Raw genomic sequence first — 18,563 nt, 5'->3', positions numbered from 1 at the left:
CAGGACACTGAGAAACTCAGCTCATCAATTTTACCACATGTAAAGAATTCAGTGTTTCTGCTCTAATCCCCATTCTCAGGGTCTCAGGAGCAATCATTTGGCAGCCAGTCTGGAAAAAAATGTAGAAAACAAGCAAAAAAACCCAATCATGCAAGTTTTTAGTTTTCTTAGTCAATGCTAGAGTTCTGCAAAAGCAGCACAATGCAAACTGCACAAAAATTGCAGGGCATCGCCGCAGTAGAAGTGAGCTATTAGAAGAGGATTCAGCACTAAGGGTTTTAAAATGTGCATTTTAATTAGAACTCACTTAAAGCACAGCCGATCAAAACAGTGATAATGAGAGAAGCCTAATTAATTTTTGTCTAAGTAATGAAGTCTCATTACAGAGGGGTCTTTGGAAGAAAAGGGTTTGGGATGTTAAAAACAGGGTGTTTGTAATGAGACACAATACTGCTGGGAGCCTGGAAGCCAGACCTAGAGGTTTCACAGGACTGCAGCAGCCACTATATTAATCTTTCAGCAGAAAATAAGTAACCCTACTGAGATGAGACATCCCATTTACAACTGAGTTGCAACCATTGGCAGTGATATTAAAACACAATCAAACAGAATGGCATATTATAAACCAAATATAAATACAATTAAAACCAGATTAAGTAAAAGATCAAAGCAGTCTCAAAAAATGCAGTTTCCAGGGAGTTCAGGGTTCAGACAGTAGAGGAGGAGCAGAAGCTTGGAGATTTTTAGAGTACTTCTAAGGACTAAGGAACTAGCCATTTCCCAAATACTAAAGAATTAAAATGCAGTAGATGGAGGAGAGCAAACTCAGGGTGGTTGTAGGAAATAAATATGGTTACTTTTGACCCAAAAGAAAGAGCTGTAACATTTAAAGAACTAAGGCATTTGAAAAGAACAGCAGCAAGGGGAACCTCCCCCCTGGTTCCTCTCTGAGTGGAATGTGAAGGCAGCTCCACAGCAGGGTGTCAGAAGTGGGATGGACCATGGCTCCCACAGCAGACCTCTTCTTGGAAAAGACCTGCAAGAAAGTCCCAGGTCTGAAGTATCAAACTCAGCATTACATCACAGCAACACAGGTATCAAACTCCAGCAAGCACAGGAATAAAATATAAACCAAGGTTATTAACTATGTCATTAATAATCATGCTAAAGAAGGCATCACTTTATACACTTATGAACGGAAGTTATTTGCTCTTTCCCAGTTTTGTTAAGCTTTAGGCATGGCAAAGTGGCAGGTGTCAGCCAGGACAATTTGATCTACCTTGCAAAGATCTGTATCACCCAAGTCTTCGAGTGTTTCGTTGGGACTCTTCCATCTGGTTTCTTACTAACAGTATCATCCCTCTCTTCCTCCCATTACTGGACCACAGCTGCTCGTTTTAAGCACTGGCCAAAGCATGTCCCAGCTTTCTTAAACCAGGCTGTGACTCTCCCTCCCTCAAGCCGGATTTTGCATCTTTGTTCTTTAAAGAATTTTTGCAACTCTACGCTTCGGGAGCATCGCTTATCCCCCCCACTGGTCAGTCAGCAGCACTGTGCCAGAAGCTGCCACCAACATCAGGGCTTTAAATGAGATTGAGGAGGGGTTGTTATCTTAAAGGAATTGAAATCACGAGCTGGCTCAGATTAAGTGCCTAGACTTAACTCCAGCGTGTGACAGGCTGTCTCCTGCTACAGCCCATCCTATGGCAGGGGCAGGGCAGAAACACCCGGAACCGTCCCAGCATTAATCACCAGAGTGTGAGGGTCAGAACGCTGATCTTAAACCCTCATCAGACACTCACTTCCCAGGACCCTCACATAATGCTTCAAGGATTGAGTCCTCTCGGATTCCTTAAAGATCTGCTACCTGGGTGCCAGCAGCAAAACAGCAAGGGAAAAAGACAAGTACTCATTTTACCAAGGCCACTCTAGTGTTACGTGCTTTTTTGTTTTTTTCACTTCAAAGGGAAAATAAATCCAACAGGAGACAAATGCATTTAATAATTTTTAATAATTTTGCGCCATGGTTTAACCACAGCATATTAAGAACAAGCATAAAATCTGTATTTAAAACTAACAACAGCACTTAGAGCAACATCTTCCTTTAAAAGTATTGCAATAAACAGACCTTAGGTCTAAAAACTAGGACATCACCATTTGCTCAATTAAAAGAGTCAGATACACAATAGTTGAAATCTTTTTCTGTATATAACTGGGAGTTACGGTGGAAAATAAGCAACAAATTAATTGTGTTAAACAGAAAATAAAAAAATAAAGCAAGCCAGGTTTGTCATAGCATCACATGAACAGCTATTGAGAAATTCCAATACAGTTGTAAAAAGACTTACTGTTTTTAATAACTTTGTTTTACAACAATAAATTTCAAAAGAAAGATTAAATATTGTTGATAGTGCTGTACATATTTCAGAATACTTTGAAAGAAAATGGACAAAAATAAGAGATGTGTTGAAAATGTGCTCTTGAAAGCCACAATGTTGGAATTACAAAACAAAATTAAAATCCATCCAGCAATAAAGCATTTTACACTGTAAATTAACTAGGAAGAAACAACAAAGAAAGGGTAACACTCTAAATTAAACAGGCATTTGATGGTTAATTTTGAGTGTAACAGGCTGACTGATGTACATACCATCATGAAATGCTCTGAGCACAGCAGCATTGGGCAGTTGAGAGTTATACAAAGATAAAACCCCTATCAACGCTTATGTAGTCTTTATATTATGAGTAGAAAAGCTTTGTTAAAGAATACTAAAGTGATATTTTAAAAATTATCATTATTATTATTATTATTATTTTTGCTGTCCAGGTCCATGATGCCTGAGGCTCTCGTAACTTCTGCTCATAGTCCTTTTAAAATCTTGGCTGCCTGCTGTGCTTTGTGGTAAATGGAAAAGCGTGAACACAGCTGTGAATACACTTAATAGATAGTCTGCTCTTTCCACTGCAGCTTCAAAGCAAATTAGTGCCTCTAAAAGGAGACATGCTCATGTTTGGTCCACTCAATATGCATGTTTTGTTACGATAAATCCTACTCTAGATTCCTCCAGCAGGAGGTTTACTCTGTACAGTCTTCCAAGTGAAGGCCGGGGTTTTTTTGTTTGCTTTTCTTCCTTCATGCACAGAAGTGGTACTGCAGTGCAAACAGAAACATGAACGTGGCCAGGCAAGGCACACTTCCAAAACAATTACTCCACACCCTGACAAACAATAAATGAATTAACAAGTGACAATCACGAAATATGCATATTTACCTCTGGTACATGCTTACTGACAGAACATCTTCAACATATAGAAGGATGTGATGATACAAGCTACCTGTAAGAGCATGATGATGCAGAACTGGCCATAAAAAACTTAACACACTTCTTTAAAACAAAACAAAAAAAAAAATCCCAAAACAACCATGATCAACATTCAGACAAGACTCCTGTGAGGGCTTTTAAAAAGATATTTACAGACAAAGGTGTAGATGCTTCAGGTTGACAGAGAAGCAGTGAAGGACTGTGCCCCAAGGCACCATCCTCCAGCGTGATGGACCGGGTTGAAAGCCCACTCAAACCAGAGGAAGCCTCACCACTGACTTCACCGGCCCCGGGTAAGGCCCCCTGAGTTTTAGCACAGTGCTTTGCTAATCATCTGAAAGACCAAACCAAAACGCCATCTCCAACATCTCCCAACACCTTGCTACCTTACATCTGTGGTTAAAGCCTGGCAAGTATAAAAAAGCTACATACAGACAGGAGTACCTATGAAAGATTAGTTGGCATCCATCTGTGAGAGGACGGGTCTGTCTCGGACCGATAAACTTATATCACCTACTGTCCTGGGATAGTTAGAACAAACAGTTTAGAAAAATAAGTACAGCATCTGCAAGTCCCTACACTAGAACTTCATGTTGAGTTTTCCTGAGGTATTTGCTTTACCAAAGAGCGTGCAGGGGCACAGGAATGGAGCACCAAACACGGGGAGACACTGGGGGAGAACCTAACTGCCAAGGGAGCCTGGCAGGAAGCTGAAGTGTCAACTTACTTCCCACACCACTTCCCAGGTTGGGTTTGAACAGGTCTAAGCATTTCTCTGTAATCTTAAATATGAACCTGGGTTACGCCATTGCTGCCAGAAGTCAACGCAGCAGCAGAGCTGTCAGCTCAAAGTTCCCACTCAAGCCCTGCATTCAGCTAGCTACCAACTGCAGCCACTCTTGTGCACCCTGCAGGAGCACAGGTCACCACTGAGTCCATCCACATGCCAAGGACAGCCTGTAGCGGCAGCATGGTGCACCAGTTGTGGGCACAGAGCAAGGGTTGGCTGTTGTCACAGAACTCTCATTGGCCTAGTTTAGCTTTGCAGGGATGGTTTGGGTCAGTTCCCACTTGTCTGAGCTTCATTTCAAATCTAGGATGTGATTAAAAGGTTTGAAAAGTTTTAGCCCATTTCTAAGTTTTAAAAAAAAGGGTAATCAAGGATAGTAATAAATAACGTATCTGCTGGAGAAGTAGCAACTAACACTGGTCCAACTCAGCAACAGCAAGGCAACAACCAATACGAGAAGCATCTAGTTGCAAGGTTAAAGCTGTGGAGGTTTTGTTTGTTTTGTGGTTTTTTCCTTTTTTTTTCTAAAGTGACACATTAAAAAAAAAATCTTCACAGCAAAGATGCATCAAATGACTAATTGCTATACACAGGCTTGTCAAAAAGGATTTGTTTAACCTTTTTCCCTTAAGATATTATATTGATATTTAATAGGAAAATAAAATACATAGACTTTTTGTCATTTGTATGCATTCATTTCCAAACTTTCTTACAAAAAAAGGACCAAGCACAGATTGGCATTCACAAAGTCTATGCCATTTTTTTGTGTTAAAATTGGTACCATCTGTACACTATCTTACAGTATTAACAACATCTATTTGTTTTTGTATGTTTGTTTGTTCTACCCATTGGGTAGGATATGTGCATAATATATTCAAGTTATACACAGCACCATACAAAGAAAAAAAAACAACCAAACAAACCAGAAAAAAAGACAGACAACTGAAAAAGCACCATTTTAAGTGAGGCACAACAAAGGTGGGAGTGTAAGGCCTGATGCAAAGCCCTCTGGAGTTGGCAAGAGTCTTCCTACCAACTTCAGCAGGCTTTGGATCAGGCCCTCTTGAGTGCAAGGGGATTCCTATCTGCTCAGACCTGAACATGAGGCACCTTAGTTGCTTACGAACTACGGACATGCAAACCTCCTCAAAATTATATCTAATAAGGACGTATTTAATTTATTAATAATCCTACCACAGCAGACAGACAAGCACAAACCAAGGAGAGAAAGGAAGAAGAAAAGAGACAGCTTTGTCACCCACGAGATCCTACACACACCATGTTGTTTCAGAAAGCTCACACACCAAACCACTTAAAGCAGCAGCAGCAATATAGCAAAGAAAATAGCATTATCTCTGGCAGTAAATCACACATCTGTCAGAGGGAAGGGGAAGTATACCTATGTTTCAGTTTTGTTTTTTTATCATTTATCAACATAAAAAAGGTAAGCTCTTTTATAGCAAGAAAGCAACACTAGCAATCCCCAGGTTGCTTGTGTTCACTCTAAAAACAGAAGAGACACCAGCAAGGCAGAAGTAAGAGCCAGGAGAGTTTGTGACACAAAACAGTCCTTGATCTTCTCATTCAAAAGCAGGAGAATAGTACTGGGTGGTTACAAAAACAGCATTAGCATCCCTGAAATACATTTAATGCCAATGACAATTTCAGGGAATCATCAGGAGGCCCCTCCACTGCACGTCTGCGGTACTAAATAGTGTGGCAAAGCACTTCATCAAAACACCTACACTTCAGTTTGCTGGGAAGAGGCAATGAAGGTCTCATGTTGGTTTTGGAGGATGAACTCAGTGATGCTACAGCTTTGGTTTATTCCCCAGAGCTGTACCAACAAAACTACTCTCTTTTTTTGCTGGTGCAAGTGTGCCCAACGGGGCTTTTGCCAGCCCAACAGTGCAATCAGAGGTAGCTAAAAAGGTAATTTACATCCCTGATTACTGCAGACAGGCTGGCAAACAATATATTAAATATAAAAAAATCCAACATTTTCAGTCAGCATATTCTCAAAACCTTCAACTTGAATTTTGTAATGAAACCTACAGAACAGTTTTTGGACAGGAAACCTCTCTAAGTCCAACACATCTCCACAGTGGACTTTTCCATGTTCTAAAAGGCCTCAACAGGCCTCAGACAACTCAGGAAGACTGCCTCTTTCCAGGGATTGAAGTGATTGGCACATTTGGGGCTAGTGTAGGAGAAAAGTTGTAATTGTACTGGTTGGCAAGCAGGCAACACAGTGCAGGGAAAGACCAGATATGTGTAATTAAATTATGTGCGACAGCCTTTATCTAAAAAGCAAGGAAATAATCAAAAGCCAGGCTTCACCTGAACCCACTGCACAGAAGGATCACTTGGTTCTCATCATCAGCTAGGTCTGAAAAAACATGAGATTTAGGGTACACTAAGTATATTTCCTTCCTGTACATCAAGACATGAGGTCTGCGGTGGGGTTATCCCAAAGCACGAAGACTTTCCAAAACTCATCCAAAAGGAGAGCGAGCTGTTGGATGGAAGATGTGTGAGCACACCAGGTGACAGGCAAGAACTGGTGCAGCAAGAAAGCCCCCCACTGATAAAAACACAGGCCATGACATTTACAGGACTGAAAAGCAAATACTCCTCAGGCTTGCTGCTGTTTGACAAATGACCTGCCATTGTTCCTGAGGGCACAACACAGAGCCATTCAGCACTCATGGAAGGTGATCATGGAAGAGCAACTAGTACAGAAAGAATCAAGGGGACAAGTTTGCACGCAGGTCTGTATGTGCATGGACATGACTTAATGGTAATGACCAGAGAGAACCTGTGAATAATCCCAAATACTTTCAAATGTGCCAGCAAGCCTATTGTTTATCCTTGGGGGAGAAAAATAAGGCAAAGAAAAATATTGATGTATATCTATTTTTCACCAACTTACTATTTTGTTTTTCTTTGCCTACGAAATCAGGTTACCTTAGCTACCATGAGCATTCAGGGATAATGTCAGAGAAAGGTTAGCAATCTTTCTTCTCCAAAGCATTGAAACATTCCTTATAGATCAGAGTGTTAGTTCTAAGGTCCAATATCTCACTACCTGGCAGGGCTAGAAATGACTGCCTCAGACAGCACTGTTCCAGACAGCTTCCACACGGGGCTCTTCAGCAGGACAAGGAATTCTTCTCAATTACAAAGAAATGCATTCCTTAATAAACAACGTAATTGCACTCCTTACCCTTCCCTGCACCCCATTCACAGAAGAAAGAACTCTCAATGACACTTTAAAAAAATGTATCTGCAACAAGAACATTCAGAGATCTGGCATAACAGAAACAGCTTCCAGGTGGAAGAAGTGGGCAAGCAGTAATAAAAAACCAAATGAAGCACAGCTTAACCTATGGTTTCTGCAGATTCTATGAGTACAGGAATGCAAACATCTTCCTGACTAGTCATCAGGAATTTGTACATGGGGCATATGCTTGAGTTTTCATCCTTCCAAGGGAAAATCACGCTGTAATAAAGTCCCATCAGCCCGACACTGGCCTAAGTGCAGAGTTCATCAGTGACAAGACCAGAAGCAGCACAATTAGATCCTCCCTGATGAAAACATCCTATTATGCAAAGTCCTGTGAATTATGCACATGCCAGGAAAGGGATCTGAACACTGCAATGTTGGCTGGGTATCCCTCTTCAATTCCTCACTCACATCTTTTAAGTAGCCTCACACTCAAGTCTGCTTGTCCAGCACCGAGAGGAGCCCAGCCACAGCTGTGCTAGACATAGGCACATAGAATTAGAGCTAAGTGCCAAGTGCTCCATTGGTCAACAGGGAGAGAAACCGGTTTTTTCCTTTGCTAAATCTCCTGACTTTTCTAGCCCTCAAGGATCACACAAAAAAACCAAAGATGGGGCATATTTAGCATCAAGAAGAGAGCCATGCCAAGATACATAAGGGAAAAATTAGTCCTTGCAGGAGCACAGAGCGTACAAAACTTTTTTCATAAAGGTGCATTTAAAAGAAAAAATAATCTTTTAACCTGAAAATTTCTAATGTAGGGGCATCACTATACTGAATTTTGGGAACACGAGTTACTGAGCAAAGTCAGAAGATACAACCGGAATTCAGGCAGATATGATCCATCACACAGAAAACGCCACACATGTATGATGTGGGTTTTGTGCATGAGACACATAAACCAGAACACCAGTATGGAGGAAAAATCTATGCAATTAATACTACAATGTTTGCAAAAATCTTTTGCAATTTATACAAAGTTTCATTGAGTGGTTCTGGAGTACAGTCTATCAGGTCTGGATATTTTCAAAGCTCGTCTTCCATAAATGCTTCATAGAATTACCTGTCTTCAGAGCTCACCAATTTATAAGCCTGTTAAGACTGACAGTGCTACCTAATTCTGGTATTTTTTACCATTCTGTTCTGTTATCAAGAGCAAATTCTCTACCTTGTCAACAGAGGAAAAAACAAAAACAAAGCTTTTCAAAGTTACACTGTCGACTGCCTTCCATTGGAGAGCACTAATATCCATCAGAAAATTGCCTATTTAGTGATAAAAGAGACCCCAAAACAGAAGATTGCAAGCTCACCGACAGCAAGCAAACTAGTCACTAGACCCCCAGAGCTGAGAGGTTCTGCCTGCACATTGCATTTGGGAAAGCAGAGCATGACATCAAGCAATTAGAGTGTTCAAAGGAGGGCCATGAGGATGATGAAGGGTCCCAAGAGGAAGCCATATGAGGAGTGCCTGAGGTTACTTTGTTTGTCCAGCCTGGCGGAGACTGAGGGGAGATCTCAGTGCAGTTACAACTTCCCCATGGGGAAAAGAGGAGGGGCAAGCACTGAACTCCTCACCCTGTTAACCGGCGACAGGATCCAAGGAAATGGCCGGAAGCCATGCCACGGGCGGTTTAGGTAGGGTATCAGGAAAATGTTCTTCCCCCAGAAGGTGGCTGGGCACTGGAACAAGTTCCCCAGGGAGATCATAGCACTAACCTAACGGAGTTCGAAAAGCACTTGGAAAATGCTCTCAGGTACACAGTGTGACTCTTGGGGATGGTTCTGTGCAGGGCCAGGGGTTGGATTCAATGATGCTGATGGGTCCCTTCCAACTCAGCATATTCTCTGATTCTAGGATGAGAAGACAAAGATGCAAAAAGAGATGCAACTAGTAGGTGAACAAATACCAGGTTATTTTTAAACAACTCTTTCCTAAAGAACTGGAAAAGGCTACATTTTCCATGCAGAAAAATCTCCTCAGCCAAGAATAATTAAGAGACAGCATACTGGACAATGTTAATGGGAAGTGCATAAATCCACTGGCATGCAGAGAGGGCAAAAGATGGCAAAGGGCTGTTTTTAAAGAAAGTGCGTTCCCAAGAGGTGACTTTGAAGGCAACTTCAAGGCCCACTTTGCTGAGATCCACACATGGGGAAAGTTGGTCTTCAACCAGCCCAAGCCCAGGGCCCAGTCCAGGTGTGCTCTGCCGCAAGAATTGAGTTCCAGGTGTTCTCACCTGAAGGCTTCTTGGCTAAACTATCCTCATTTAGGCAACAGCACAGTATCTGTGTAGGCACACTCATTCTCTGGCTTAAAGGCTCACTCCTCAAATGACAAAAGTCACTGAAGACCAAAACCAACATTTGCTGGCTTTGTCCTCTGGTTGGGTTTTGTTTGTTTGTTGTTTTTAACTAAAAATTATGTTCGTAGGTTTGTTTGCAAAAATCTAATTTCACAGCTTTTATTCCCAGGAACCAGACAGTGATGAGAGCCCCAGCTAACTGAAAGCCACCTAGTCATCTCCTAAACACCTGTCCTGCGGTCTGAGAGGAAAAGAAATAAGTGAATCCCACCATACAATCTCTATCTCTCACTTCAATTAATACATACAATAAAAGGCAGCTTTATTCTGCATTACCAGCATGACTCAGACCAAAAAAACAATTACAGAGACAAATGGAGCTGTGTATTCAGACTAACAGTTATACAAATGTTTCCTAAACTAGAATAAAATCAAATTACCTTATGAAGCAAACAAATCTACACGGAGGCCCAAAAGACACACACGCATGCAGACACACACACACACACACACTGTTTTGGCATTAAAACTCTGCATAGATCAAAGATGTACTTCAGTTATCAGAGCCCCCCGTGTACAGAAGTCCTGCAGAAGTCCAGCCTCCAGCCATGGGACCACGGCATCCGTGCCCTTGGGGCACTCAGTGGCTGCTGCCCGCAACCAAGCACAAGGCTTAGGAAAATAGAAAAAAGTGAAAGATCTTAAAGTGAAAAGGTCTATGACACATTCATACACCTATATATTAGAAACTATTCAAGCTAAGACTCTAAAGATTCTTACTTTGAAGTCCATTTCCAAAATGCATTTTAAGTGCAATTTGTGCTTTTTCATGTGCTTGTGATGCCACTATCACCTTTTGTCAGCTGAGTTCCGGCGCCGTGTGTGCTTCTACATGGGAACAGCCAGTGAAGAAACACCCCACAGGCCACGACACAGGCAGGTAACAATTTCCAACTACTCTCCAGGCCAGTATAGCAAAAATCAGGGCTTACAGACACTTGGTTAACATGCGAGTCACCTTCACCCATGAGCACAGTCCCACTGGCGTCACGCATACAACATGCACCCACCACAAGTGTTTCTGCAACAGAGCCCAGAGCAAAATGGTTTGCAGGGAGAATTCCTGGTGCTCCCACGTCCCTGCCAGGGATTTGGCAGGAGCCAGCACCACTGCCACAAGTGCTCTTGGTACTGCTGCAGAAACACCACGGCGGGGGGGGGGGGGGGGGTGTTAGCCACAAGGGCCCTCTTCACTTCAACAGGATGGACCTCCAGGACTGAACTTCAGCATCTGAAAGGATGAAATGGAGAGCGAAAACCACAACAGTCTCACATACTTCAACAGCAGTGCACGGGGAAAACATCCCACCCCGCATTTTCAAATGATTTATTGCATAATGTCATGATATGTGACTAAATACATTTTAGGCTACAGTGAGGACCAAAAGCTCTAGAACGGTAAGTACTGGTGATACTGCATTATGAAAAGGAAAAGAATGGCAGCACTTAGAATCAATACAAATCAACACATCTGGGAATTTTAGTTTTGCCATTTATGAAAGAAATAGTCTACACTGCAAAATAGCTAAACCGTTAAGTGGTGGAAAATGCTGGGAATATGTATTTGCCTTCTTCCACCCAAAAGTCTCCAAGACACTTCATTGATACACTGTTATTTGAATGCAAATTATTGCAAAGACAAGTGTCCCTGTATTTTTAGAACTGTAAAAATCAAGAGATGCTAGACCAAGTCCTGTCCCCATCTTCTAGCAAACTCGGGGGGAGGGGGCAGAGTCCTCCTGATTACTTCTAGGGCTCTATCATTATTCCACAGGTGAAATGACAACATATAGAAGAACTTCACATAAAACAGTTCCCTCATATATACTTTTTTTAAAACAGTAAGATAGTGCAACTTTTTAAAACACATTTATCACAACACAAATTAATTCCTTGCATTCATCTAAGTTCCCAACTTTATACCTTGGCACACAGAACAGGAATTTTGTTTCATATTAAAAAAATTCACACCCTGGGAGAAAAAAAAAAGCAAACTGGCCAATTCTTCCCCCATTTATCTAGCAAAACCACCTTCTTCTTTCTGCCATTCAGTGAGTATAAAACAGGCTGTACAAGCCTCATTTCTGTGCTAACTTTTAGAATTAAATAATTGAAATAGTTTATTAAAAAAAAATAATATATCCCACCCCTCTCCCCTGAAACACTGCTCATAGACAAACTGAATGGAAGTTTGTATTTCTTTCAATCTGCTTTGCATGCAATTCCCCTGAAAGGAATCAGAAACAAAGAACTGGTTTGCACGTTTGGTTTTACTCAGTTGTACCACGTGAAACGTAACAACACTGTGCACCGGAGCACGGGGCTCTTCCTCCGCCGCCCTGCTTGGCTCTCCCGTCATCAGTCCAAACGCACCCGGGTGGGTCACTTAGACCAGGTTTCCTGGTTTCCGCTCCTGGCCTTTGCTGGGGACTATTGTGCTCTCTGAATTGTTCTGCTGAAACTGAAGTCTGCTCCCCCTCTGCGAGGAAGGAGGCATGTTGCTGTGCTGGTGATGGAAAAAAGAGGAGCCTGGGTAATGCCCCATGACCTCGCTGTACGTCGGGGGTGGTCCCTCCATCCTTCCGTTACTGCTATAGTTGGTTGCACTTATGCCCGAATTGCTGCTGGGTGGGCAGGGACCCCCATTGTACATGGAGATGTCTATCAAGTCGCTATCAAAAATGGTTCGGTTGGGCGGCGCCCTGACGGATTCCCGGTTGAGCTCCATCTGCTGCTCGGGGTCCCGGAGCTGCAGAGTGCACGGGCCCTGGTATGGCGGGGGCTCCTCGCCGTCGGACAGGGAGATGGTCGGAGGGAGGTCGATCTCATGCTGCATGTAAGGGTAAGTGGGCTGGAAGCGACTGAAACGGTCCCGCTGCATAAAAGACGGGGTGGTAAACCTGTCCCTGGACCTGGGGGCGTACATGATCTGAAACAGGAAGAGAGACACGCATGACTCCACGTCTGTGCAAAGCGCCGCGGCTGCTCCAATCCTTCCAGCGGCCTGAGAAAATACAGAGCGCCACTTTGGCCACCCGCCATAGAGATTAAACCCAGCGGACACCGTGCACACGTGCGGCCACAGGCATGCAGGTGAACAGGCAGGAGGGGCAGGAAGGATCCAGCACACTTGAGAACAGCTGCCCAAAGGAAGCCCAAGGCCCCACAAAGCTCCTTCTGACATTAAAACATTCCCAGCAAAAACAAATGATTCTGTTTCTGAAACCAGGAAATGAATTCTCTCTAGTCTCGATAACTGACTAGTTCTACAACAATGTCCCAGTATTGAATTTCAGCTACAGTCTGAGCTTCCCCCTCCTACTCAGAGATAATGCATCCCCAAAGAATTCAGATGGTCATTCTAGTACAATTTGTAAAGGCTCAGCATATCTCACACCTTCACTATCAGAGTGTATCAGGTGTCCTCCTCCCCCTCAGTTCTCAGCAAGAACTCAGCCTCTGGCGAGAACCTACAGAGCTTCTGCATTGTGATGGAAAATATGTCCCTGGTGTATTAAACCCTGGAGAAGGACAGGCTTTACAAAAGGAAGCATTCAAGATAGTGAGGTGCTATTGCTCCTCACTTGGTCTATCCCTTGTCTGGACAGACACAGCAGCTTCTCAGATCTAGACCTCTGAGACTGCTCTTTTTTCTTTGGATCCCTGCAGGGTCTTCAAGCCCAGACCTTCACAGATGCAGGGCGAACCACCAGGAAGTCCCGCCGCTTGTCACAGGACAGCTGGACCACTCAGAGGAATACACCCACAAATTATTACACAGACAAGTGATCTGTGCCAGCTGGAAAATGGGAGACACTGGTGATAGGATACATGTTGTAAATCCAAGAAAAGTTCAGGGACAAGAGAAACTGGTCTTCCAGCTTCCAATGAATACTCAAATTACTGAGCTACTGTAGGAAAGAGACACACCTCCACCACTTACTTGTGAATGCCTACTATGACACAGGGAGCTGCTGATGGAGATGAGGTGTCAGGTAGGCAGAATTTCATTCTTTTATGAAAAGGTCTCAGGAATTTATGAAACGCGTGTTAAGGCAGGCTTAGATGACGGTGTGAACTACACTGAGCAAGCTTTCCTTACAAAAAGTAGATGCATGGCTTTGAAAGGAACCAAATATACATTGCAGAAAAAAAGAAAAAAAAAGCTCTTGGTGAAGATAATCAAAAATCTGTCAGTACCTCTGAAGCACCCTGGCGCGAAACCGAGCTTTCTGAGGGCCACAAGCACCCCTCCTGAAATGTGGAAGAAAACAACAAAAAAAGAAAAATTAATAGATCACATCACCATTCTGCCTCATTTTCACAGCTCTTACCAGCAGTCACCTTCTAAGGACTGGCTGTCTCCAGGAGCTAAACAAGAACATCCCCCCCTTTTCTTTCCAAAACATGAGCAAAGAGCAGCTCTGCTCCCAAGCAAGTCAAGCTTGGTCCATTTTGCAAGTGCCAAGATGTCACCCACAGCACCCAGCCCCACAGGCCATAAGGATGCAGCAAGCTGGTGGTGGCTGAGAGTGTGACAATGCATGGAGATGACAGGAGACACCTCAGCACCTGAGCGCTGAGCAGGTACCTGTCACCTCCCAAACCAGCAAGGGTGGCAGGTCTGACAAAGGTCTGCCAGCCAGGATCCCAATTACACACAGGCAAAACAGTTCACAACACAACCTGGCGTCTGTAATCTCGGTGAAGTGACAGACATACTAAGCCCAGGGATAATCTGGTCAAAACTGCCAGTTGCCCAATTCCCACCATAAACAGTAGTTAAAGCAGCTGAGGTTTCAGCCCCTTTTTCAACCACTTCTCCAACCACCTTCTCAGGTCAAAATATTTTCTCTCTCATGCCTTGAAATGCTGTTCTGACATCATACCAGCACTCAAGGCAGAATAAAAGGGTGAAGAACAGCATATCAATAAGGGAAAATAGCTTAAAGTGCATCATTATTTTTCTTCTCAATTAATTGTTTAGAGTAGCAGTAACTTCTGCAATGAATTTATTTTACTGGAAAATTTTAAGGCTGAAAAGAACATATCAGAGCAGCTACAAAGCACAGAACTTCAATCTTGGTGCACAAAGAGAAAATCAAAATATTGTACAGTCATGACTATTTTCTTGATGCTAATTCAAATTTTACAGACATAAGAAATTTCAGGAACTGGAAGGAAAATGCACACTGTCCCCAAAAGCATTACCATGTATAGACTGCTTCCAAATCTTACTGTACTGCTTCTTCTCACCACAGCATCTTTCAACATATTTCAGAGGTAAAAATAGACCCAACGAGATGTTCATCATGACACTCAGAGACCAAAAGCCGTCTGTGATCTTGTCAGGAGAGTCCAGCACAGAGGAAAGCTGCTCTAAGAGGACTCTCCCACAGGATTCAGCTGCTAAGGGAAATGCTTTGAATAGCAAAGCTGGTACACTTCTCTTCTGTAGCTTTAGAAAGCAAAGATAGAGAGAGGCTGACAATTGCAATTATTTACAACTTCCCCAAGTATTCCCCTTTGCAAAGACACAAAAGACAGATCTCATGCAGATTCATGTATTTCAGTGCCTAGATAAGGTTCTGAAAGAAGAAGGAGGAACTGTAGTTGAAGAAATTGTAACTGTGGAACTATAGACATACACGTATATACATACTTGGACACACATTCCTTTCCATTCCTTCAGCATCCAGGTGCTCTCATTTTGAAAGATCTGAGGGCATGTTTGCACAATTAAAGGCAATGAGGTTATCAGAAGTGGACCCAACAGGCTCCAAATCCGCTGCAACTGTTTGCAAAACATATTAGTCAAATCTAAAGTTCTCAATTAACTGCTCCTCAGTTACAGGCTCAGAAGAGAGGAAAAAAGGCAAAACCAACAAGCCAACCCAGAAAGAAATAAAATCTACCTCCACCACTCATATCCTTTTAACTCCCTTATGAAAAGGAGTTGCTGATGAGGACATGGAAACTACTTCCATCCTAGGGCTCATCTTCCCGAAGGCAAGGGGGTAAGATGAGCTGAGAGAGATGGTGCAGCATATGGAGAAAAACTTCCTGCATGGAGATGGAACAGGACCTGCTCACTGAGCCAAGACTCTCAGATCTGCTACCAGCCATTCCTAACAGAAATAACTTGTTAGAAGAGAGGAGTTGCCTGTTACTTCTCCTGCTGATGCCTGAATCCCACAACAATCAAAGGCTCTGCCTGGAGGCACTGCAGTTGCTACAGGGATCCCACTGAGTGTAACCAGGGCACTGGGATAGTCACACCAAGATGAGAACAAAGGAGCCCAAAGCTCTCCCCATGCTAGGATAACTACTTGAGAAGGTGAACAGCTTGGGATGCAGTTGAACTCTGAGGCTGTGAGATCCTTAGGATGCAAGGATAGGTCACAATATCCTGTGATATTGTGCCCTAGAGTTCACTGGTAGCTCCTCCCTTCCCTAAGGTTTCCTCCAGAGAGAGCAGCAGACTGAACAAATCATTTGGCAGCAGCCAACCCCCAGCAAGATCTCTATCCCAGGAGCCAGAAGAACTCCCCAAGCAGATGGCTGGGTAACATGCACGCAGCATGCCCACACTTGGAAAACATCAGGTTCACACACGTGCAGACCAACCTCACCATGCTTGGTCCAACGACACAGTACAGAATTCTCTCCTCACCAAGGCTAGACTAACTTATCCAACACAGAATTTCTACCCTCCTGAAATCACTGCATGTACCACAGGAGACTTACCACCTACCTTTTTGGAGTCTTTATTTAAGGGAAATTCTCCCTTCCCTGCACGGGGTAGATACAACCTAACCCTAGGGTTGGTGCCCACTAACTCCACGGATCTCAGGGTGATGGCAAGAGGTGGAAATGAGAGGAAAGTGTTGTAGAACAAAAACATCCCCATGAGTACACCACTCCACCCCGAGACGTAGATTTAGGAAATAATGTGCCGACCTGACCAATCCGGGGTTACTTACACTGAGAGAAAGTGTTAATTCTTGCTCTCTGCTTGTCCCTGTGCTTACAGACCTTCCTTTGAAAGCTAAAATGCCTCCCCTGTGCTCGTATCAGTGAAAATCAGATGAGAACTGACAGCATCTGTATTTATATTAGGGATTTGTACAAGTAGTTATCAGGTATGTGCAAACAAGACTAAACCTGAGCAAATGCAATTTACCCATATTTTGATGAGGGCAATACCTCATTTACCTGCTTCTTATAGACTGTCAATAGCTAGGCCACCTCAACTTGCTCCTTGTTCAAGAGACTTCAGGCATGAGCTTCAATACTTAAAAGCAACAGGGAGAGAAAACTTATGCATTCATTCCCTATAGTGTATTCATTTTTAACACTGTTAGGCTTTGGAATGAAAATCCTAGCACCTACCAGTAACACCAAGCAGAAAAAATCTTAGGGATCCACCTATGTCTTTTGCTGACCATTGCCATTTCTGGGTTTCACTGTAATTTACAGAAATTAACTTTGTGATTAGCTTTTGAAATAGCAGCATCATTTAATAAATGCAGCTGAGTGATTACTTAATTATGTCATGGTGATGATAATTTAACCCAATATTTAGAGCTTAGGAGACTCCATAAGCCTAGGATAATTTACTATTTCAAATTTTACAAAGCTTTAGAGCTTCTAGAACTAAATAGTGTAGAAGATGACTTTTTGAGGACATTTTTAAACTCTGGAGCACACATTGTCATCCCACTGCCTCAGCTGAACATCAGCCCATTGACAGCCAGCAGGAAAGACATTTACCAGAAAAATGATTTTTAACTTAGGAGAAACTATAAGTAAAAATTTACACTCAGCAAAAAGTTCTCCTCAAACTGTAATACAGCAAAAGGATCCCTGTGCTTGTTATAGCTGGGACAGAGTTAATCTTTTACGTAGCAGCAAGTATGGGGCCATGTTTTGGATTTGTGAGGAAAACAGTGTTAATAACCCAGGGATATTTTCATTATTGCTGAATGGTGTTTACACAAGAGTCAGGTCTCTGCTCCTCACCTCACCTCACCAGCAAGAGGGCTGGGGGTGCAGGAGGAGCTGGGAGGGGACACAGCCAGGAGAGCTGATCCCACTGACCAGAGGGACATTCTAGACCATATGGCATCATGATCAGTATGAAGAGCCAGGGGAAGAATAAGGAAAGGGGGACTTTGGGAGCAAGAGCATTTGTCTTTGCAAGTCACTGTTACACACCATGGAGCACCAATGCCCTGGAAATGGATGGACACGTGTCTGTCCCTAGGAAGTGGTGAATGAATTACCTGTTTTGCTTTCCCTGTTAAATTGTCTTGATCTCAGCCCGTAAGTTCTCACTTTTACCCTCCTGATTCTCTCCCCCAGCCTGCTGGGAGCAAGTGGCTGTGTGGTGCTTAGTTGCCAGCTGGGGTTAAACCATGACAATCCCATATAATCCAAACTTTTCTTTTTTTGATGACTGTTAAGGAGATTTACAGGCTTTCTCTACTATTAAGTTTCTGCAAAATAGAACTCTGCCTGAAACAATGTTTTCTGAGAAACAAGTCAGCTTTTCACTTTCTAAAATGCATTGCAGTTATTAAGAGGGTCCCTCTTTTCCCCTTAGCACAGATTTTTATTTTATTTTTATACAGAAACGTACCCACACATACAAATACACACACTTCCTCTGCAAGTGCAATGTTCCAGATAGCAGTGTAGTTTCTGATTTTGGCCCTAGGTGGTACCTTACACCACATTAAAGCAGTGGCTTGCTGAAAACACTCCAGGAAGGCACAGGGGCTCATTCCTCCCCGTATCTT

At 43.0% G+C, this 18,563-nt stretch overlaps 1 protein-coding gene across 6 annotated transcripts in view; it reads right to left on the bottom strand.

Annotated features, from left to right (window-relative positions):
• Nucleotides 1-1,992: 1,992 nt before the first annotated feature.
• LDLRAD4 (low density lipoprotein receptor class A domain containing 4) overlaps nt 1,993-18,563 on the bottom strand; it is a 283,546-nt gene continuing 266,975 nt past the window's right edge. For all 6 annotated transcript variants that reach the window (XM_066183939.1, XM_066183930.1, XM_066183948.1 and 3 more), the window contains 2 exons: nt 13,963-14,016; nt 1,993-12,691 (listed from right to left, as the gene is read on the bottom strand). In XM_066183939.1, coding sequence (XP_066040036.1) covers nt 12,149-12,691; nt 13,963-14,016 — 597 coding nt within the window. In that variant the 3' untranslated portion in view covers nt 1,993-12,148. The remainder of the gene's footprint in view (nt 12,692-13,962; nt 14,017-18,563) is intronic.

The sequence above is a fragment of the Chamaea fasciata genome, unplaced genomic scaffold (genome assembly GCF_029207755.1).
Source record: "Chamaea fasciata isolate MVZ Bird 193981 ecotype frontalis unplaced genomic scaffold, bChaFas1.0.hap1 SCAF_1, whole genome shotgun sequence".
NCBI classification, from domain to species: Eukaryota; Metazoa; Chordata; class Aves; order Passeriformes; family Sylviidae; genus Chamaea; species Chamaea fasciata.
The sequence above is the reverse complement of the archived record's forward strand: the minus strand, read 5'-3'. Positions and strand labels throughout refer to the sequence as shown.